This window comes from Mobula birostris, chromosome 14 (genome assembly GCF_030028105.1).
Source record: "Mobula birostris isolate sMobBir1 chromosome 14, sMobBir1.hap1, whole genome shotgun sequence".
Lineage (NCBI taxonomy): Eukaryota > Metazoa > Chordata > Chondrichthyes > Myliobatiformes > Myliobatidae > Mobula > Mobula birostris.
In genome coordinates, this window is record NC_092383.1 from 57,760,654 (window position 1) to 57,783,559 (window position 22,906).

General features: G+C 39.7%; 1 protein-coding gene across 2 annotated transcripts in view; it reads left to right on the plus strand.

Annotated features, from left to right (window-relative positions):
- The window catches only part of LOC140209922 (protein phosphatase 1 regulatory subunit 12A-like), a 249,168-nt gene that overhangs the window by 56,808 nt on the left and 169,454 nt on the right, over positions 1-22,906 (plus strand). For both annotated transcript variants that reach the window (XM_072278585.1, XM_072278586.1), the window contains exon 2: positions 18,726-18,856. In XM_072278585.1, coding sequence (XP_072134686.1) covers positions 18,726-18,856 — 131 coding nt within the window. The remainder of the gene's footprint in view (positions 1-18,725; positions 18,857-22,906) is intronic.

Consider the following 22,906-nt stretch of genomic DNA (forward strand, 5'->3'; position numbering starts at 1 on the left):
TTCCATTCTAGTATGAGGTGTGGAAAATCCTGAGTGTAGATTCTTTTAATGTGAGGTTGAGCATGGCACACAAACTATCGTATGGTCTTGGTCTAATTGCAATGGCTCTTAACTAATATTAAACAGTTTTTACGTGGATCCATGCGTTAAACATATTCTTTTCACACAAAAATGGACAATTTTGTATTTGCCCAAACCCTGCCCCTTCTAGTGGTTGAGGATTGGGCACAATATTGGAGGTTGAGGTTTGTAGATAACTTTAGACATTGTAGGGACCAGAACCGAGGAGCAGACCTGATGTTGACATGGGCAGATGGAGATAAAGAGCCAAGGTCATGGATTTAACTCAAAATGGATTAAATGTGTTGTATCACCATTGCACATGGGAGTGCGCAGCTTTGATGTTGCAAACATATAGCAAGTAGCTAGCTGATGGTTGGTGCTGTCATAGTGAGTGAGCTTTGGTTTATTGACATATAATTGTGGCAAAATGATGGTAGTGTGTATTACAGAAGAAGTCTGGAAGAGTGGACTGTATTCTTTATCCATGAGAGGCCAAAATGTTCCCAAAAAAAACTTTCACTTTGCAGCTGTAAGCACTGATGCCAAAAAAAATGACCTGTACAGAAACTTAAAAACTAATGACTTGCAAGTGGCTGAAACTATTTCAAAGATTTCTGTCAGAAGCAGGAAGATTGATACGAATGTGCCAAGTATAATAAAGTAAATACAAACTCAGGAAGCTACCAAAACTGGAAAGCTTAAACTAAAAGGAGAAAATGATAAAAGAAAACCTCAGCAGTTTGGGTAGAATCAGGATTGAGAGAGATGATGTTCTGATGAATGACTACTGTTAATGATTTCCTGTCCAAATGCTATCTGGTCTATTTAGTTTTTAATTTCCTTCTGCTTTTAAGGCATTTCTCTGAAAGCAAAGAAAAGTTGTATGTTTATTTGAAACATCACTCGCCCCATCACGAAACTGTTCCCACAACCTGTGGTTTCACTTTCAAAGACACTTCATCACATATTCTTGATATTTATTGCTTAGTTATTTATTATTTATTTTTTTCCACTTGTATCTGTGCAATTTTTGCACATTGGTTGTTTATCCTGTTAGGTGCAGTCTTTCATTGATTCTATTGTGTTTCTTGGATTTGCTGTGTATGCCTGCAAGAAAATGAATCTCAGGGTTACAAATGGTGACATGTATGTACTTTGATAATAAATTTACTTTGAACTTTGAAATTGTTTCTGCTTTAAGACCTAATGTGTTTGGTGGTTTCTTGTAATGAACCACACAGTTGCATCAAAATGTCTGATTAAATTTAGCAGCATATATTTACACGTTTAAGTTCACATTGTAATGCTGCAGCAAAAACAATGGGCCCCTGTTTATTACGTGGAGATCTAATTTTATTTTCCAATATTCCTGCTTTGTTTTGAGTGTTCAGGGTTTAAAACTGAAAGTGTTGAATGCCAAACTGAAATCTAGAAGCATCATTCTGACATACATGTCTGTTTTCTGGGTGTCTCAGGGCCAGGTGCATGACAGATTTTAAAAACTTCATTCTTGCCACACTTGACTCTCACCAAAATGCCTGTACCTGTCGGTAAACATTTTGGTGAGTGTCCAGTGAGGCAGGAATAAAGTTTTTGAAAGGTGCCATTATGAGCTATTCAAAGTACTTCATCATAAATATTGCCACTTGGCACTGGCTGTTTAGTTCTGAAGGTGTCTCTGGTACAGGGGGTTTGCAGCACATGGGAACAGCAGCCTTGATAAATGAAATGTTGAAGATGTCCGTGAAGGCATCATTGAGCTGGCGTGAACACCTTGAGACTGACTCCGTTTTTGGTAAAAGGAACAATAGTGTGGAATGTTATCTAAATGGGGTGAAGGTTCAACATCAGAGGTGCAGAGGGACTTGGGAGTCCTCATGCAAGGCTCAAGGTTAATTTACAGGTTGAGTCTGTGATAAAGAATACAATGTTGGCATTTATTTCAAGGGGAATAAAAGCAAAGAGATGATGCTGAGCCTTTATAAGACACTGGTCAGGCCACACTTGGAATATTGTGAACAGTTTTGGGCCCCATATCTCACAAAAGATGTGTTGTCATTGGAGAGAGTCTAGAGGAGGCTCACAAGCGTTTGGCAGCTTTGGGCATGCACTCACTGGAATTTAGAAGATAGTGGGGGATCTCATTGAAACCTACTGTATGTTGAAAGAACTAGAAAGGGTAGATGTGGAGAGGATATTTCCTATGGTGGGGGGGGGGGAATATCCAGAACTAGAGGGCACAGCCTCAAAATTGAGGGGTGACCTTTTAGAACAGAGGTAAGGAGGATTTTTTTTTTTAGCCAGAGTGTGGTAAATCTGTGGAATGCTCTGCCACAGACTGTGGTGGAGGCCAAGTCCGTGGGTATATTTAAGGTGGAAGTTGAGAGTTTTCTGATCAATCAGGGCATCAAAGGATATGGTGAGAAGGCAGGTATATGAGGTTGAGTGGGATTTGAGATCGGCCATGATGAAATGGCGGAGCAGACTCGATGGGCTGAATGGCCTAATTCTGCTGCCCTGTCTTATAGTCTATGTTCTGCTAAATAGGTCACAATGAGGAATACGAGGGATCTGGCAGACTTGCAGAAGAAAAAACAACTGTGTCATTGAGTATAATATTGAGTAGAGATTTTTGCGAAACTGGTAGCAATTTATATACTGTCAATCTGTTTATAAAGAATTGTTTACATGGAGTAGTGAACCTACCCAAGAGGGTGTACACAAACACTTTGGCTTACAGTGCAGCTCCTCAGTTCCTTAAACCCCCACCTATAAAAAAGATACAATGATTATACTTAGTACCAAATGAAACTGTGAATAATTTTTTTTACAACCTGAGAACAGTGAGAGGAAGCTGCTACAGGGATTGGCTCCAGCTAGACAATGTGAAAGCACCATGGCAAGCTAACCTTTCAAAAATAATTTCCATGACAACCCAGCATGACTGGCAGATTTCGTCAAACTGTTTTTGAAAAAATGTTGGACATCCACTGATAAATTTGTATAGGTCACAAGGAGGCTTCCTGTGCAAAAGCTGGCCTTAAGGAACTTATAATAAGTGATGAAAATTATAACCAAGATAATTAACTTTGGGGGGAAAAAAGATTATTTCAGAATTTACTGAAGTGGCAGACCTAGTGTTCACAGGACTGCTTATTCACAACAGTGTTCATTAACTTAAAAGAATTTCTGTCCTTAAGCAACCTATTGAGGGTAAAATTAGTCTGTTTTGATGAATGAAATATCTTGTCAAGAAGTATGGTTGGATGTGTAGATTTTTTTTTGCAGATTTTGCCTCACATTTACACAAACAACAAAGTACAGGAATCTGGCAAAACAATTGGTGCTGTGTTGGTAATATTAAAGCCTTTGAAATCAAACTGGAAGTACTTAACCATGAAAATGGCACTTTTAAATCTTTACAAAACCTTAAACATGATGTGTATTGAAATTCCTGAAAATACTGACATTCAGAGCTTTACAATAAGCTTAATTTTAGTGTCTTTGGTTCAACTACTGAACAGTTTTATTTAAGATTCACTGAATTGCAAAATGAATAAAGTATCTAGACTGTATTATTAGACAAACTGAGTTTGGAGATGTTGAAAGGATTGACTTGGATAATTGGAAATGCAGTTGATTTTATAAAGCAGCTCAATTTGGAGGCAAAAGTTTGTTGACTTAAGAGATGAACTAGAAAGTATTGAAAGAGATTAGTTGGTGACTGGATCAAAGCATACAAAATCCAGACAATGAGGTTCTGGAATTCCATTCCTGAAACTTCCAGCTGTTTCAAATGGCAATATTCATGTGAGTCATTGTTTTCCGTGATGAACTTAGTCAAGTCTAATTATAGGAGTAGACTTACTGATGCTATGTGTGTAGCTCTCAAAACAACTAAATACAAGTTGGATATAAAATATTTGTCAATTGGCAGCAGAAGTATCACTAAGAGTAAAGTTTATTTTCTTTTCCTTGATCTTTTGTGAATGTTTTTAATTGTATTTTTAAAGATTAATATTTTTGAACAGGTTTTCTAAAATGTTTCATTTACTTCAATCTAGCTCTGTTAGACCTTTTAATGGTAATGCAATTAATATTTGTGTTGGCACGTGACCAAGTAGTTAAGGCGTTCGTCTAGTGTTTTGAAGGTCGCTAGTTCGAGCCTTGGCTGAGGCAGCATGTGTGTCCTTGAGCAAGGCACTTAACCACACATTGCTCTGCGACGACACCGGTGCCAAGCTGTATGGGTCCTAATGCCCTTCCCTTGGACAACATCAGTGCCGTGGAGAGGGGAGACTTGCAGCATGGGCAACTGCTGGTCTTCCATACAACCTTGCCCAGGCCTACGCCCTGGAAACCTTCCAAGGCTCAAATCCATGGTCCCATGAGAATAATGGATGCCTATAATACTTGTAAATAAGAAACGGGACAACCTTTTTCCTTAAAAGCCCATAATTATTGTTACTTATTTATTAATCAGTGATGATCTTTGCTCAAAATTACCATGGCGCATGCAAGAGAAAAAGGTTCACCACCTCTGATTGGCAATATTTTTTCATTTGAATTTTTTTTAAGGACTCTGCACTATTAATGAACATTAGGCATGCAGATAGTGCAGGCGCCTGTATTTTTTTGTTAATTAATAGTCAATTAATGTTTTTGAGCCATATGAGGGACTTCTATGTTGAGGTATATTTAAATAGCATTCGTAAAAGTAGATAACTGAGTGAGTGATTGCTTTTTTCTATTGCCTTGGATGTATTAGCATATTTGGCTGAACTCATAACGGCTAATGGAGATGATTTCTGATGAAGTATTCCATTGCTTGAGAAATAAGTGAAGTTTAGTTATAATTAGAATTAAGTGAACAAATTATCTCTTGTCTCAGCTTACAAAGTACAACTGATTCCACAAATAAATGAAGGAGCTTGTGTACAATGACTTCTCTGTTCATATTTGTTGCCAGGAGTTTGGTGATAGATACTTTCCAGAATATTTAAGCAGCTTGCTAACACTTCCAATAAGATTGGAAAGAAAATTCCTGTATTTTTAATTTTGAAGTTAGAATTTGTTAGGGGTACATTCTAATTTGAAGATAACCGGATTCTTAAAGTTTGTATTTACTTTCCTGCACTCAGTTTACTTTTTCTGAACTTGTATTCCTTGCATACCTTGTGGGGGGATATAAGAAGTATCTGCTGTGTTTATTCATCATCAACAGTAAGTTGCAGACTAAATAAGACTATCATTGCAGTAACCAACAGGTTTTTATTCATTCAAAATACATTCGGTGGTCACTTTATTAGGAACAGGAGTGGAACCTTGGTGTAGTCTTTTGATGCTGTATTCCAAGATTTGATGTGTTGTGCGTTCAGAGATGCCCTTCACACGTTTGCTGTAATACATGTTTATTTGAGTTACGGTTGATTTCCTGTCAGCTTGCTTTTATTATTTGCATGATTTGATTTTTGTTTGATGGTCCTTTTTAATAGGTTATATTGGGTTTCTTTGTTTTGTGACTGCCTGAAAGGAGACTAATGTCAAGGTTTTATATAGTATACAACTTTGATATTAAGTGTACTTTGAACCAGCTTGACCATTCTCCTTTAATCTCTTATTAACAAGGCATTTTCACCCACAAAACTGTCACTCACTGAATGTTTTTTGTTTCTCACGTCATTCTCAGTAAACTCTAGAGACTGTTGTCTGGAAATCCTAGGATATCAGTAGTTTCTAAGACATTCTAACCAGTCCGTCTGATACCAACAATCATTCTACAGTCAAAATCACTTAGATCACATTTCTTCTCCATTCTGATGTTTGGTCTTAACCACTGAACCTTTTGACCATGTCTGCATGCTTTAATGCATTGAGTTGCTGTCACATGATTGGCTGATAAGATATGTGCATTAATGAGCAGGTGTGCCTAATGGTGTGGCCACTGAGGGTATAATTGTATTTCTAGCTTTTCAGTTTCAGAAAAATATATTTTCTGACGGTGCTGCCAAAAGATCCAAAACTAATTGTGGCATCTTTTAATAGTTTATTTGTACTGATCTTAGCTTTATCTTGATAAGAATCTTCATTTACTGGGTGATTTTGTTTATGGCAATGATGGTCATATTTCCCCAAGTGCATGGATTTCCTTATTTAGTTTGCATTCACTCGTCTTGGTTGGTCTCAGCAACTATGTAAAATAGTTTTCATTTCTTCACCCGAGAATGATAATTTGGTCACAATGTGGCATTTGTTTATTAATTTAAAATCATGCAGGGAATTGTATAATTAAAGTTGCAATCATTTTTAGATTGTAAAACTTCAAAAAACTTTGAAGCTATCAACTTATTTTAAAACCCCTACTTTGAATTCTAAAATGTTTCATTTCATTCTATTTTCTGAAAACTTGATTTGTTTGAATATTTTAGTTTGAGAAATTGGCCCATTAATCCACAAATTCAAATATTTTTCATATATTGTAATTGATCAAAATAGAATCTGGCTTTATCACATGCTTTAACAATACAATTATATGCTAGATCAACAGGCAGTCTTTGCTGAATGACCTGCAATGGCTTGTTACAGTTGTTTGTCTGTTATTTTCCAGCCGAGCTACAATTGTAGCAACCCAATGCTTTGGTCTAATTTTGTTTTTAATTAAGTACCTTGGGTTGTGTAACAGGGAGCAATGAGATAAATGTCAAATTTACTTGGGCTTCTTGAGTGTTGCAAATTCTACCACAGAAATTCAGATCTTAATCATAATTACATTTTCTCAACTATTCAGAATGACCCCAACACCATACTTTTTTTTTCCAATAATTTTCCTTTATTATTCAACTGCTCTTTCCATTTTTTTCATTCAATTGCCTTCTGGGAGTCTAAGTTGAGCTTCAGTAAGGGGGTTTAATTTATGTTCATTTTTAATAGCATAATTCTGTTTAAACTGTGTTGAGTTTGTGTAAAGCTGCATGCCCTGTTTATTTCTCTTGAAAGTATCAATATATTGCTAGATTGTATTAACTGAAAAAAATGGATTATGATAATTATGGAAACATCTTTATCCTCAGCTAGGCAAATTTGAAATCAGAATTGTATTAAATATATTAGTCTGTGTAAAGTGCAATTCAGGTTATGCCCTTCCCTTGTTTTATGGCCAATGCAATACATTGAATTTGAAAATCTATCTGTAATGACAGTATGTTAGAATCTATCCCACTAACATTATCACCATGTGCATGTGGTCATGGTTATATTTGTAAGGTTTGTAAGTAATGACTTCATCACCTCAGTGACTTTTCGTCACTGTCAATCTGAGAGGCATCTATAATTTTAATTGATGTAATGGGATTAACAATGTTAGTCTTGCTCATATCATAGCAGGTGGGTAGTTACATTCAGTTCAAGTAGGAGAATGCCAAATCAAAAATTTAAACCCCAGGATTTTAACCCAATACATCGTTATGATTTAAGTTTGCTTTTAGTATTATTGGCAGATTTTATTTTTGACTTTGTCTTGAGGGATTCTGTGTTGCAGATGTAATGCAAATAGTATTTTCTGGTAATTAATTTGTTAGGAATTGCAGATGAATTTTTGACTGTCATTTATGGAAGTTGTGATTGAATACAATAGGCATTAAGTCAAATAGTGTGTTGCTCATAATGAACTTGGCTCAGCTACTGCTGCCACTGGTGTGTTGATTATTAATGGTATTAAGGTCAGTTGGATAGAAACAGCAAATTTGGTTTCATGTGATGAATCTGAACATCTATTCATCCATTTTAATCCTACACCCCATCCCCATTCAGACATGTTGGTCCATGGCCTCTTCTGAACCCACAATGAGGTCACATTTAGGTTTCTCTAACATCCAATAATTTCTCCACACTCTCCCTGTTCTTTTTACATTCCCTATCCTGGCTCCCCTCTTATTGCTTTCCTTCTCCATACCTGCCTAGCACTTCACTCTAGTGACCACCCTCCTTTCCTTTCTCCCACAGCCCACTCTCCTCTCCCATCCACTGTTTATTCCTTTCTATAGATGCTGCCTGACCTGCTGACTTCCTCCAGTATTTTGTGTGTGATAATATTTCTAGGCTAATGCAGGTGGGCATTTATTTCTAGAATAATTATAGGGGATAGCTACAATGGCGTTTTCACCCTCTCAATTGTTAAATGTAAAATCTGCACAAGGATGTGGCTAAAATGCACTTGGGTGCAATATGGAGATTGATCCTGAATCTTCTGGTCAGAATAACTTAACCACTTAGTGAATAAACCTGCAGAGCTGTTTCCTGATAGTATGGAGTACTTAAGACTTTAAGTAAAAATATCTCTACATAGAGTGCTGCATTTTCCCCTCTAATTGTGTATGTAGTAGACAGCATGAATTAGCAAAAAACTAAATGTTTGAGGAACTCTGTGTTAGGCAGCATCTGTGGAGGGAAATGGACAACCAATGTTTCAGGTAATGACCCTTTATCTGGTTTGAAAGAGGGGGAAGGGGTGGAGCAAGAGCTGATGAGCAGTAGGTTAATTCAGGTGAGGAGGGATGATAAACTCCTACTCACCTGGATTAGGGATAGAGGAGGGAAGAGTGGGGGAAAAAAATTAGGTGTCAGCTGATATTTTGTGGACAGGTTTCTTTTAAGGTCAGTGTGAGCAGCATCTCCATTCTCTCTTCCCCCCCCCCCCCCCACCACTCCTCCACCCATGACCTTCAAATCCAGATTTTTTATCTGTATAATTTTACATCTACAGTTGTTGCTTTTAAAATGTTGAACTTTAAATTCATAATTAAGATCTATTTTGCTGAATTGTACAATAATTTGTATCAATTATTTGAAGGTATTTATGAGAAAATATTGAAATTTTTCATGGCCACATGGTGGAGATCTCCTTTTTCCATTTTACTGTGGAATAGTTTGCATTTTACCCACATTGTATACTCTACACTTATCTTCAAATAGGCAAGGCTGGTGTGGTTCAGATGCAAAATAATGCAGTGACATTCAAAATGGATACTGGGGCAGATGTCACAGCAAACTGAGAATGTCTTTTTGCCAAACTGGCGAAGAAAACAGGATTACACTAAACCCAACAAAGAAAGTCCTCATGGGGCCAGGAAAACAGAAGCTGTGTGTGAAAGGAAAGTTTACAGTTAAAAGAGGGATGACTATGTTGTTCAGAAACTCTTCTCACCACTTCTGGGATGACATGCCATTGAGAAACCTGAACTTCATTACAAGGTTGGATTCACTGAAAACTGTTCTGTGGCAGAAGTACCCGGAATTTTTCACAGGCCTGGGGGAACTGAAAGAAGAGTACTTTTATCCAGCTGAGGCCAGGAGTGACGCCCTACTGTCTGACATATACCAGTCGCATTGATGAACGAAGTTGATCTAACAAAATTGAGCAAGTTTATTCTGCCCTTTGAGCACACATTGGGTATGCTGGGTGGAACAAAATTGTCACCAAACTAGATGCAATTCAAGGTTCTGTCAGATCTATTTAGCTCCTGAGCCACAGAAGCTCACAAACTTCTATCACACCCTGTGCCATGTATCTCTTTTGGCACGTCATTAGCCCCTGAATTCTTTCTGATGAGTATGAACCAAATTTTGGAGGGACTGGAAGGAGTAATCTGCCACATGGACAATATACTTATCTTTGGAAGCTCAAGTGTGACAAGAGTGGCAGCTGCCTTGGAGAAACTGAAACAAGCTGGGATCACCCTGAACAAAAAGAAATGTGAGTTTGCAAAGTTGGAGGCCACCAGCTGTCCTCTGATGGAATGCAATGAGATTCAAACTGGCAGGGGTTCGGAACATGAAACAACCTACAAATGTATCATAGATCAGCAGTTTCTCTGGCATGGTAAACCAGCTGGGAAAGTTCGTTCCAGATTTGGCAGAGAAAGCAAAGCCACTACGTGACCACCTCTCTCAGAGAAATGTTTGGACCTGGGATGCACCACAGGAGAAATTCTCATCAACGTTGGCATTCTTTGATCTGAACAAGACAACTAAGGTCTCAGCTGCTGCCTCTTCCTTTGGCCTGGGGGATGTGCTTATGCAACACTGCAGTGGTGTATGGAAACCAGTGGCGTATATAGTACATCCAGAGCATTGACTCCTACCGAACAGTGTTGTGCCCAATTGAAAAGGAAACGCTAGCTCTTGTGTGGACTACTGGCAAGGCACCAAATTTCTACTTGAAACTGACCACAAGCCACTTGTCAGCCTCCACAGCTTGAAACAGCACTTGGGTGACCTAACTCCATGTCTGCAAACATTCAGAATGATGTTTATTTGATACTGTTATGACGTTGAACACATCACAGAGTAAACTGGCAAATCTTTCACAACACCAGCCACTCTGCTGAGTATCCCATGCAAAAGTGAGTGGAAGGAAGCTGACTCTGCCCTCGTGGAAGATGCCAACATCTACTTGGCTCAGATACGTGGAAACTTTCCCGCATCACAGAGTAAACTGGCTGAAATTTGTGCTGAGTTGGAAAAGGACCAAATCTGTAGCAAGGTCATGCAAAACTGTGAACATGGATGGTCAGCTGTTCCAAAAGAGCTCACAAACTCAGAATTTACTGGCTTGAAAGAGACACGCTCACCATTCTTAATGGTTTACTGCTTAAGGGCTCCAGACTCGTTATTCCTGCTTCTATTCACACCAGAATCATCAGTCAAATCCCCCCAAGGCATCAACAATGTCTCCTAAGAGCAAGACAATCTGTGTGGTGGCCTGGCGTGAGCATACAGCTGGGAGATAATGTGAAGCATGCAGAAAACTGCACAAAAGTCATGGTGAACCTCTGTCCCATAGAATTCCCAGACTATCCATGGCAAATTGCAGGCACAGACATTTTCGAACTGAAAAGGGACAAATATGTTCTTACTGTGAATTACGTGTCCTCACAGTATGTTGAGGTGTCCAAGCTGACCTCTGCATATTCAGTCGCAGTTAGACAGCACCTGAAAGCTGTATTCACTCACCATGGAATACCAGAGTCACTTGTGTCAGACAACAGGCCATAATTCAGCCGCTCAGAATTCAAAGCCTTTGCGAGGGACTATGAGTTCAAACACCAGACAGTCCACAGTACCGAGAAGCAAATGGAAAAGTGGAAAGAGTAGTGCAAACTGTTAAGAACCCCCTACAGAAGGCAAAAGGCTCCTACAAAGCATTGCTAGCTTATTTTTCCATACCTGTTGTGAACAGCTAGAATGAGCTGTCAGTGTGGGTCAGAGACGAAGAACAAATCTGCCCATATTTCCTTCCCTTCTCCAACCTCACTTACCGGACTTGGACGGAGGGAGAAATCTGGGGACAATACAGCATCAGAAAAAAAAATCATGCATGATCTTGGACACATAGCAAAATCTTCGTAGCCATTCGGGAGTGGTGAAGCTGTTTGGGTTTCAGAGCAGTTCACCAAAAGAGCAGTAGTCTGGCAGCATGCACCCTGATTGTTTGTGATCTGAATATCACAAGGTGAAATCAGGCTGAACTGGCGTGTGCTCGTGTGCCTTCAGATACCACAAAAGGTTGAGGAAGAAATAGTGGCCTGATCCTTATGATGCAAGGCACTTACCTGAGGTGGATGCACCTGTTTCAAGAATCTCTGTCTGCTCCAACACTTTCAGGAACCTGTACTAGATTGGGTTGTTTATCTGTCCCACCCCCGGAGATGTACTCCATAGCCTAATAGCTTAGGGTAATTGACTAAAGAGGCAGAATAATCCTCTCACACATCTGGAGTGTTCAGATGGTTTACCCTGACCTCCATTAAGATTTGGTGTTTCTTTTAAGAGCTCTACTGTTGAAAACATTTCACAGTGACTTTTTAAAATAGAAGGGAAGGGGGAGGGGAGGAGGAAAACAGGTTGTTAAAACAGAAGAGAGTTATAATATTGACATTGTTTTTATACAGAGCATGAAAGATCGTAAAAACAAAGGCAGTTATAATGTTGGCAATTTTTATGGTCATGTAAGGAGCATTGAGTTACATGCTATAGGTAAAGTGAACTGAATTGCTCAATTTCAGTGACTAATTTCAATGCAATTCTATAGAGAAGTAGTACATGCGCAGTTTTTCTTTTTTTCAAGAAAGGGAGATGCGGTAACTAAGTGTTAGTCCTATGCTACTCAAGTTAGCCGCTCCCACATGGGAGGAGTTCACATTGTTATCAATAAAGTTCAGTTGAATATCCTGCATGCTGGCCACCTGGTGTGTGCTCTGCACTCTCCCTCAATATAAAACACAAAGTTGGGTTTGGTTACTAGAAAGCGGTGCACATCAAGTAAAAATTTGGATTCAGTGCACTTTTTGCATGTGGTTTCAAATTGTATACCCATTAGCTTTTAAGTTTATGCATGGGAATTACATATCTTGTGACTATTTCAACTTCAGTACCTCCAATCTCATGGTCAGCCTGTACTACTGAAGATATTAATACTCAAATCCTGGTCAACCTTAATTGAATATACTGTCACATGCATTATATTGATGATTGGATGTTATTGATGTGTGCAAAACAGGTGCTGAATTTGCCCAAGAAGCGTGTGTGAGGATTTTACATCATTGAATGTCTTATGATTATAAAATAATGGCAGTTTTTCTGTATTAGAATGAATTTGATCATTCATATCCAGAAGATTGCATGTTTGATGGGTACTCAATAATGAGGATATGACTAAAATCACCTACTCTGCTCAACTGAATGCTTTCAGTATGTAATTAAATTATCCCTGTTACATTATTTTTAAAAGAATGTTATCCTGTTATATAAGGACTCCAGTCTTGAAAATGTTGATCCCATGTGTGTCAGTAGTATTTATTTCAGTTGGTAACCTGCTTGTGATTTTTAAATAATAAGAATTCATTGTGCCTCACTTGACGTCTGGATGTTCCTAAAGCTTTGCAGCCCAGAAGCACTGTTTGAATTGCATTCATTATTATGATAAACCATGACAGCTAATGTGCATGCAGCCTACATTGCAAACCCCACGTAGTCTCTGTTTAATGCTCTTGATTGGAAGATAAATACTAGCCAGGACTTCAGAGGTACTTGCACTGCTCATCTTCCACCTAGGCCTGTAACATCCATTGGAGCAGTGGGGCCACTCTTTAATGTTATCACCTCTGACACAATTGCAGTAGAATCAGGAAACTTTCTGACTTTTACACAGAAGAGCAACCGATTGAGCCAAAACTAGACATCTTAGTTAAAGTTACTACAGAATTGGAAGCTAGTCAGGAGAGCATTTCAGTACTTTTACTGAAAAGGGCACAATTTTAAGGTGCTTGGAAGTAGGTACAGAGGGGATGTCAGGGAGTGGTGAGTGCATGGAATGGACTGGTGGCAACTGTGGTGGAGGCAGATATAGTAGGGTCTTTTAAGAGGTTCCTGGATAGGTACATGGAGCTTAGAAAGATGGAGGGCTATGGGTAATGCTAGGTAATTTCTAAAGTAAGTACATGTTCGGCACAGCATTATGGGCTGAAGGGCCTGTATTGTGCTGTAGGTTTTCTGTGTTTCTGTGTTACTTTGGAAGTGCTAAATGCAAGGATGAGGATTACAGTAACATGCAGATTGCTGTAATTTGCTTAATATAGTGCAGTAACAATTTTGTAATTGATTGTTGAGGTTGTAAAGCACCCAGGATAAATAGATTCCTGAAATTGTGAATAACTAACCGCTTGAAGCAGTGTTTGAGGTGAAGGAGTAGAAAATGGATTTAGTTTGTCATGAGGGTTGAAAACAATGATAATTTGAAGGCTGATGTATGTGGGTGAAAGAAAAAACAACTCAGGAATCTATTAACACACATCAAAGTTGCTAGTGAACGCAGCAGGCCAGGTAGCATCTCTAGGAAGAGGTACAGTCGACGTTTCGGGCTGAGACCCTTTGTCAGGACTAACTGAAGGAAGAGCTAGTAAGAGATTTGAGAGGGGGAGGGGGAGATCCAAAATGATAGGAGAAGACAGGAGGGGGAGGGATGGAGCCAAGAGCTGGACAGTTGATTGGCAAAAGGGATATGAGAGGATCATAGGACAGGAGGCCTCGGGAGAAAGAAAAGGAGGAAGGGGGAAAGAAAAACCTAGAGGATGGGGAAGGGGTATAGTCAGAGGGACAAAAAGGAGAGAGACAGAAAGAATGTGTGTATATAAATAAATAATGGACGGGGTACGAGGAGGAGGTGGGGCATTAGCGGAAGTTAGAGAAGTCGATGTTCATGACAGGAATCTATTAGATTTTTTTGTGCATGTGATCTAATTTGCATTACTCTGATTAAAATAATGAGTGATTTTTTTTCTATTATTATTATGCTTTAGCTATGCTCTTGGTAAAGATTAGACCTATTGAACAGAAAGATAGTGGGACATTTCTACCATATATTGAAGTAAAAAATATTCCTGGAGAACATTTCAAAGTGCACATTTGTTGATTAAAACAACTTTTCCCGTTAGTTTCAAAGTGAAAAAAACTTGCTTCATTCCAGAGTTCAAGAAATTTGATTTGAAGACCTAAACTCTTAGTTATTTTAGTTGAAGCAGTTTTATCATTTTTATCTGCAGTGAATAATACATTAAAGTAATGAAACAATGTAGTCTTTCAGCAAATCTAAGGTGCAAGATCTTCAGGATGGATGTGGAAAGTATGTTTACTCTTGTGGGAGAATCTAGTCGGGGGGGTGTGGGATGGTGGTTGTGGGGTGGATTACTTTTTGTTAAAGAAGTGGGTTCCCTGTTTAAATCAGAAGGCAGTCTTTTATTTGTTAAACTAACAAAGTAAATCACGTGTACATTAACGGGGGGATACTTTTATGGACTTTAGGATCACTTGAAATAATTGGAGTATCTTGTGACATATATGCTTTTGAAATGCAGTAAACTTGTCTGGATGGTCTGAGTGAAATGGTAAACAGATAGTAGGAGTATCAGCATTTAGGATCATATCTGTTCACTTCATCAACAGATAAAGATATTTGGTTTGAGTAGATGCTAAACAAATGTTGAAGCATTTTAACTGACAAGTATTAATTGCTTTATGTGTGTGATGAAGCAAATACCCTAGAAAACTGATAGTTTTCTGTTTTGTTTCGAAGTAGCAAGATGGTTTACATTGTACTCTTATGTGAAGATAACACACATTGGAATGTGTGACTTCTAGTTTTTCTGCTTTTTGTCATAAAATCAATGAAAACAGACATCTGGAGTCTGCAAAATTAGACATCCCTTTCTGGAAGAATGTATTTTCCTAGATTTTGATTATCACACTGCAAAAGAGTATATTCAGTTGGACAGATACTTATCAAGTCATGATTGAAAGATCTCAAAGAATAGTTCATATCAAATAATACTGCAACCAGTGAGTGGAACAATGTGTGCCAGTGCTGTAAAACTCCATTTCGATGGATTCTTTTAACATGGCAGATCATCTTGAGGCATTTTACTGTTTAGTGCTCCTATTCATAAATTGAGAGTTCAGTTAAGTTTTATTATCAAAGTACATAAGTTGCCATACAGAACCTTGAAATTCAAATGATTCAAAGTTCAAAATACATTTATTATCAAAGTATGTATGCAGTTTTCAGCTCTGATATTTGTCTTCACCACAGCCATGAGACAAAGAATAACTACAGAACCTGTTCAAAGAAAAAAACATCACACTCCCCCATGCGCAAAAAAAAACAAGTCACGCAAATGGCAACCAAAAAAAAACAAAAGCACAAAATCAAAGGGCATATTCAGTTCAGCTCAGGGTTCGTTATTTGCAGGCCAACCCGATTTTAAAATTGCCCCAGCTAGGAACAAAAAAGGAGTGACCAGAAAAACTAGAAACACATCACACGTGAATTCAAGAAAATTCATTTTCTTGCAGGCACTTGCAGGGAAAAAAGAAAGACATAAAGTTTCAGGAGAAACTATACAAAAGGAGACAAGATACTCAGTCAATTAACTGCAATAAAAAAGATGCTGAGAACAAGAGTTGTAAAGAGTCCTTGAAAGTGAGTCTGTAGGTCGTAGAATCAGTTCAGAGTAGTGGCAACTGAAGTTATCCACACTGATGGTTGGTCTCAGATAATAGCAGAGTTGGGTTTTATGGAGTCTGCTGAAAAAGGGCATTTTGATTGTTATAGTGAGAATGACTTGGTCTAATTGGGGGAAGGAGGAGGCACTTTGGAGACTGACTGTAATGATATTCAGTTATTTTTGCCCTGATTTAGTGAAATTGTATCTAGTATAATATTTATTGCTTTGTAAGAGCTTCACCTGTGATTTTAATTTTCTTCCTCTGTTCTGTATCTTAACTGTAATTAATTCAAAGTTCAAAGTAAACTTTATTATCAGAGTGCATAAACCCTTGAGATTCTTTTACTGCAGGCATACTTAGCAAATGTATAGAACAATAACCATCAACATGATCAATGAACAACAAACCACAAATGCAACTATCAATAAATAGTGATAAATTACGAGAGCAAAAATAAAACATAGAGCCCTTAAAATGAGACCATTGGTTGTGGGAACACCAGAAATAGGATGAGTGTAGTTATCCCCTTTTGTTAAAGCCCTGGCGGTTGGGGGGTAGTAACTGTTCTTGAACCTGCTGGTGTGAGTCCTGGAGCACTTGTACCTTCTACCTGATGGCAGCAGCGAGAAAAGAGCATGTCCTTGGTGATGAAGATCTTTGATAGCTTTACTGCAGCAACATCTCACGCAAGGGTGCTAAATGGTTTGGAAGGTTGGGCCAGATCCACTACCTTTATAGGATTTTCCACTGAAATGCCATACCGGACCGTAATGCAACTAGCCATCACTCTTTCCACGACACGTCTATAGACGTTTGCCAAGATTTTTGATAACATGTCGAATTTCTGCAAATTCTGTGAAAGTAAAGGTGCCTTCTTGCTTTCTTTGTAATTATATTTATATGATGGGTCCAGGACAGGTCCTCTGAGATGGTGACACCTAGGAATTTAACTGACCTTCTCCACGTCTGATCCATGAATGAGTAATGGCTCATGGGCCTCCTGGATTCCCTCTCCTGAAGTCTACAGTCGGTTCCTTGATCTTGACATTAATTGAGAGGTTGTTATTATTACACCACTGGGCCGAGTTTTTAATCTCCCTCCTGTATGCTGATTCATCACCACCTTTGATACAGCCCACAACAGCAAACGTGTAAATGGTGTTGGAGCTGTATTTAGCCACACAGCCAAAGGTTTAAAGTGAGTAGAGCAGGGAACTAAGCTCATATCCCTGTAGTGCTCCTGTGCTAATGGTGATTGTGGAAAAGATGTTTTTGCCAGTCCGAACTGACTGGGGTCTGCAAGTGAGGAAATCCAGGATCCAATTGTATGGAGGCCTATGTCTTGAGTTTTAGTAATTAAATGCATTCATTCCCAACAATGAATGACATAAAATTAAGTTTATGAATGTTAATAAAAAGTTAATAATTTTAAAAAAATGTTAAAGCTAGAAGTTTTCTATTTGTGAAATTTGTTTTGTTCATTGTAATATAGCAAGTATGGAATGCAGCAATCATGTTGAGTCCTGTAATAGAATTATGGAAAACATCGGCTTGCAAAATTTGTTATTCACTAAGCCCACCCTGATGATGATGCCTCTTGGTTTCTCAAAATAAAGTTGCCTACATTATTGGATACAACCAAAGTGGTTGGAATTTAAATAGGGTTGTCTGTCACTAAAACCTGATGAACTACTATTGTAGCATGTTCATTCACTGGCAATTGGTCTTGCACTGCAGTGTTTTGCAATTTGGATAGTGGCTTTTCTGTTGCATACATGAAACATCTGCAATATTTAATTTAACTTATCTCATTACCATCTAGGAAGCTGGAAGGAATGTAGTTTGGATGTCATGAGATCTAGTTTTACTTGAAAGTTGTTGGAACAAAGATAAATTTGGAAGGACATCATATGTCCACAATTTAAATGTTGATAGATATGTTCCTAAAAAAAAGTATATTTTTTCATTGTGCAAATTTTCATGTGTCCAGCAAAGTAAGTTTGAGAAGTATTTTTTTCTATGAATTTTATAAATTAATTTTATTCTGCATTTTTGGGTAGTAGTTTGTGAATTCTGAGGGCGAAATTCCATAACCCAAACAGTCACAGCAAACCCTGTTATACTGAGTTTGATATTTTATCAAAGTTTCTGTTAGATGTTGAGTAATTCTCATAGAATGTTAAAAGACAATGTGTAGTTTTGAATTTTTATGATCTGGACATAGTGTTATTTGGATGGACCAACCAACAGATTGATCTTGTATTTATATATTTTACCAACTGTGATTTTGTAAAATTTGTGTTGATTTGGTCAACAATTATTAAGTGTAAGGTGGGTGGACCCAAGCAGATAGAAATGAGAAATTGTTTGGCTAGCTAAAACTGGTATAGTCATACTTGTATTTTGAATTGTTAGCCTTACTTAGTTTGTAATGGATATTTATGTTGTACAATAATGTTATCTCTGAGATAGTTTTGGTTTGAGCCGATGTTTTAGCACATGGAAGGACCATTATGTCATGCATTAGTTTATTGTGCCTATTTTACCATGTTACTCTTCCTGGTATGTTGCTGGCAAAGCTAATATTTTTTTTCCTTGTTTTGTAGGCCTGCATTGATGAGAACCTTGAAATGGTAAAGTTTCTGGTGGAGCACAGTGCAGACACTAATCAACCAGATAATGAGGGCTGGACCCCGCTGCATGCTGTGGCATCCTGTGGATATATAAATATAGCTGAGTAAGTGGATGTTTGCATAAGACAGCTTCGTGATCCAAATATGTAAATTAGAAATTTTTAAAAAATGGTATTTTTGTTTTCTTTCTATTACCTCTGCTAAACTTGACCTGAGAACAAGAATAGCACATTTAGAGGTCTTGAACATGTGTAACATGCTGTAAGGTTTCATTGCTGATGTAATGGTTTCTCTGTAGCAGCAATGTTTGGGTTATGACTAGAGATAATGGGGTTTGGAATGCAGGGGCTATCCAATGAGAGAAATGTTGTTCTTGTGAGTCTGAGAGAGATTTTTGTGGTCTTTTGATGGCGAGAAAAGGAGAAGGAAGACGCATGTGAAGACAGCTGGTAGACCAGCGGATGAAGTGGACTGGGAGCAAGGGTCTGAATGTATGGGCTTCTACAAACCCCATTTCCAGAAAAGCTGGGATATTTTCCAAAATGCAATAAAAACAAAAATCTGTGATAGGTTAATTCATGTGAACCTTTATTTAACTGACAAAAGTACAAAGAAAAGATTTTCAATTGTTTTACTGACCAACTTAATTGTATTTTGTAAACATACACAAATTTAGACACAGACATCCATGAAAAACAGAAGAACCCCAAAAGATTTTCGACAGAAAAACATTAGAAGCTTAAAGCCCCCTTCTTCACCCCCCCCCCGTGCAAGCAGCAGCAAAGAATCAACACACCAAACTACTCCCCCCCCCCCCCCACCCATTTCAGGAAAGCATCAGCACCCATCACTCACCAAGCAAAAGCAGAGCACCCCAAAGAGAGACAGTGATCTGCAGTCAACAAAAGCTAATTACTCAACAGTTGGACATGCCACAGGCTCTCTCTCTCTTAGTAACAATACAGAGATATTGCCCATTTTCACAGCAAAAGGGGAGACTGACAGTCGCTTTTACAATATTACAGTTTGCCACGTCACTTTTTATTCCGAGATTCTCCAACTTGAAAATCAGCAGCAAATTCTTGCCACCGTCGAGAGAAAGAGGGAGTGCACAGCTTGATCATTGAGACCTCCATCCGTACGTCCACTGCAGCTAAATCCTAATGTGCCCTCTCCCACGACACTTCAGTTGGTAACACTGGCCGTCCGCAGGGCCGCATCCCAGAGGCACCATCTTCTAAAACGCGGTTTGAGTTCCACTTGCAGATCAGGACCTCAATAGAACCCCAACCATCTTGAAAAGGGGAGAAAAAAAACATTAGAGAGGAATTTAAGCTGTTTCTGCAGATGAGTTTGAAGAGGCAACCAATTGGCGCCATCTTAACTCCGCCTGCTACGGAGTTGTATTGGAAACTATCAAAATAAACTTACCAAACTATAATTTCACCCTCCTGGCAGTAATTGTATTGTAGTACCTCAGCTTTGTATTTCGCAACTTGGCCTAAATTGTACCAAAGCCTTAATGTACCAAAAACTTTGTTTCCAAATGTCCATGTTCTAAAATTTAAAATAAACAGTTTATTGTGACAAGAATACACATAGATTAAGATGTTAGCTGTCCTGTGTGATCAGCAATTGGTCTGCCACCTGTCTTCAGGAGAGAGAGAGAGATAAGGAAAACAATGGTGCAACACTTGGAGATGTTAATGAGGGACGGGAGAGCTGTCAAGATCGGCTCACCCGTTGAACCCTGAACTGTTTGAAGTGATAGACAGACGATACCCCAGCAGGGGGATAAAAAGGGACAGGTTCGCTAAGGCAGGACACACACGACACCCGAGGTAACAAGACCCTGGAAGCGGTGCGTCTCTCACAAGTCGGTGGGAAGTTTTGGAAGGTCGGGTGCGGGACCGGCCATAGAAGCACAGGGTGGAAAGGAACGATCGGCGGGAACCTGGTGTGTGTCCACCCTTGCCTGGGTGCCAGGTTCACCGCAGGGAAACGATCGTGTCTGGAAACGGAGGGGTCACGGTCGGTGACCTCAGATGACATCACAAAGGACTCGCCCGAAAGCTGACTGCGAAGGTCTGTGTGGGAGCTGTTTTGAATATTCATTCGTTTTGCTCTCTCTCTCCTTCCCCCCCACTGTCCATCGCCACGGCAGCGATTACCGCGAACTGAACTGAACTAAATTGAACTGAACTTTGCGTCACTTTGAAACTGGTCATTTACCCCTAGACAACGATAGAGCTTGATTGATCCTGTTATCTTGATTCTGTGTACATGTATGTTTATCATTGCTGAACTGTTGCATTCATTATCCTTTTGATTAGAGTACTGTGTTGCTTGTTTCTTTAATAAAACTTTCTTAGTTCTAGTAATCCAGACTCCAACTGAGTGATCCATTTCTGCTGGTTTGGCAACCCAGTTACGGGATACGTAACAAAAGTGGGGTTCTCGTCCGGGATTTTGAACGCTAAATTTGGGACGGAGTAAATTGATTGGGTCAAAATTCCCGAAAGAAAGAAAAGACAAACAGCAGAAATGGAGGCTGAGGAAATTATAAAGGCGCCGACCTTGGAGGCATTAGAGGATGCCAGGAAATCAGAATTGGTAGCTGTGGCCAAACTGTTGAATCTTGCTAAGGGGAAGTTGACAATGAGGAGAGAGGAGATACACAGAGCTATCATAGAGCACTATGTATCTAAAGGTGTGTTTCCCCAAGGTGAACTGGGGGTGGTGTCTATTGAAAAACCTGCTGGAGACGCGGTACAGGTGCAACTTGAAAAACTGAGACTCGAGCACGAGTTCCGGGTACAGCAGTTGGAGCAAGAAGAGAAGGAGAGAGAGTTAGAAAGGCGGGAGAAAGAGAGAGAGAGGCAGTTGGAGTGAGAAGAGAGGCAGTTGGAGAAACAGAGGGAAAGGGAATTCGAGCTGGAGAAGTTAAGGATAAGGGCAGAGCAGGGGCCTGTGCCGAACCAAGGTGGAGGGTTCCGGGCGACCCAGGAGGTTAGGCTGGTTCCCCCATTTGATGATACCAACGTGGATCGGTACTTTCTCCATTTCGAAAAAGTTGCTACAAGTCAGGACTGGCCGAGGGATAAGTGGGCTGTTTTGCTTCAGAGTGTACTTAAAGGAAAAGCCCAACAAGCTGACTCAGCTTTGTCCGCGGAAGATGCCCAGAGGTATGAGGTGGTGAAAGAGGCCATCCTCAGGATTTATGAGTTGGTCCCGGAGGCATACCGGCAGAGGTTCCGGAATGCGAGGAAGCAGTGGGACCGCACGTATTTAGAGTTTGCCCGTGAGGTGCAGACATATTGTGAGCATTGGTGCGCCTCGAAGGGGGTAGAGGGGGATTATGACAGACTGCAACAGCTCATCCTGATTGAGCAGTTTAAAGGTTGTGTCCCTGAGGGTATGAGACCCTACCTAGATGAGAAAGAGGCAGCCACGTTAGCCGCAACTGCTAAGTTAGCGGATGAGTATGCATTGACGCATAAAATGAAGTTTGCCCCGAGTAAAGGCTACCAGAAGGGTAGTCAGGACAGCGGGGAGAGTCCGCCGGAAAAGTCAGAAAGTAAGCCGGGGACTATTGAAAAGGATAAGGTAGACTGGGAGCAGTCTGGTAGGAAGTCTCCTGGGGTCGTCTGTTATAATTGTGGGAAAGTCGGACACTTTGTGTCCAGGTGCTTTGCCCCAAAGAAGGAGACGGGAAAGGGAAAAACGGCGATTTTGACTGGCTGTATCGAGCTGGTAAACGAACCGCTAGGGAAAGACAGGTCTGCCAAAGTTCAGGAAGGGCGCGAGAGGTTTATCTCGGCCGGATTGGTGTCGGTGAAGGAGGGGTTAAAACCAGTTCCAGTGCGGATCTGGAGAGATACGGGAGCGTGTCAGTCACTAATACTGAAGAGTGCATTAGAGTTTAGCTCAGAGACCCAGACTGGGGAGGTAAAGGTCAAAGGTGTTGGGGAAGGGACAGAGTCAGTCCCTTTGCACCAGATACACTTACAAAGCAACCTGGTCTCTGGACTAGTCACGATCGGGGTGAGGTCCGAATTACCGATGAAAGGTGTGGAAGTCTTGCTCGGTAATGACCTCGCCGGGGGAATCGTGTTCGAAGCAGTGAGATTGACAGGTCAGCCTGCCAGCATTGA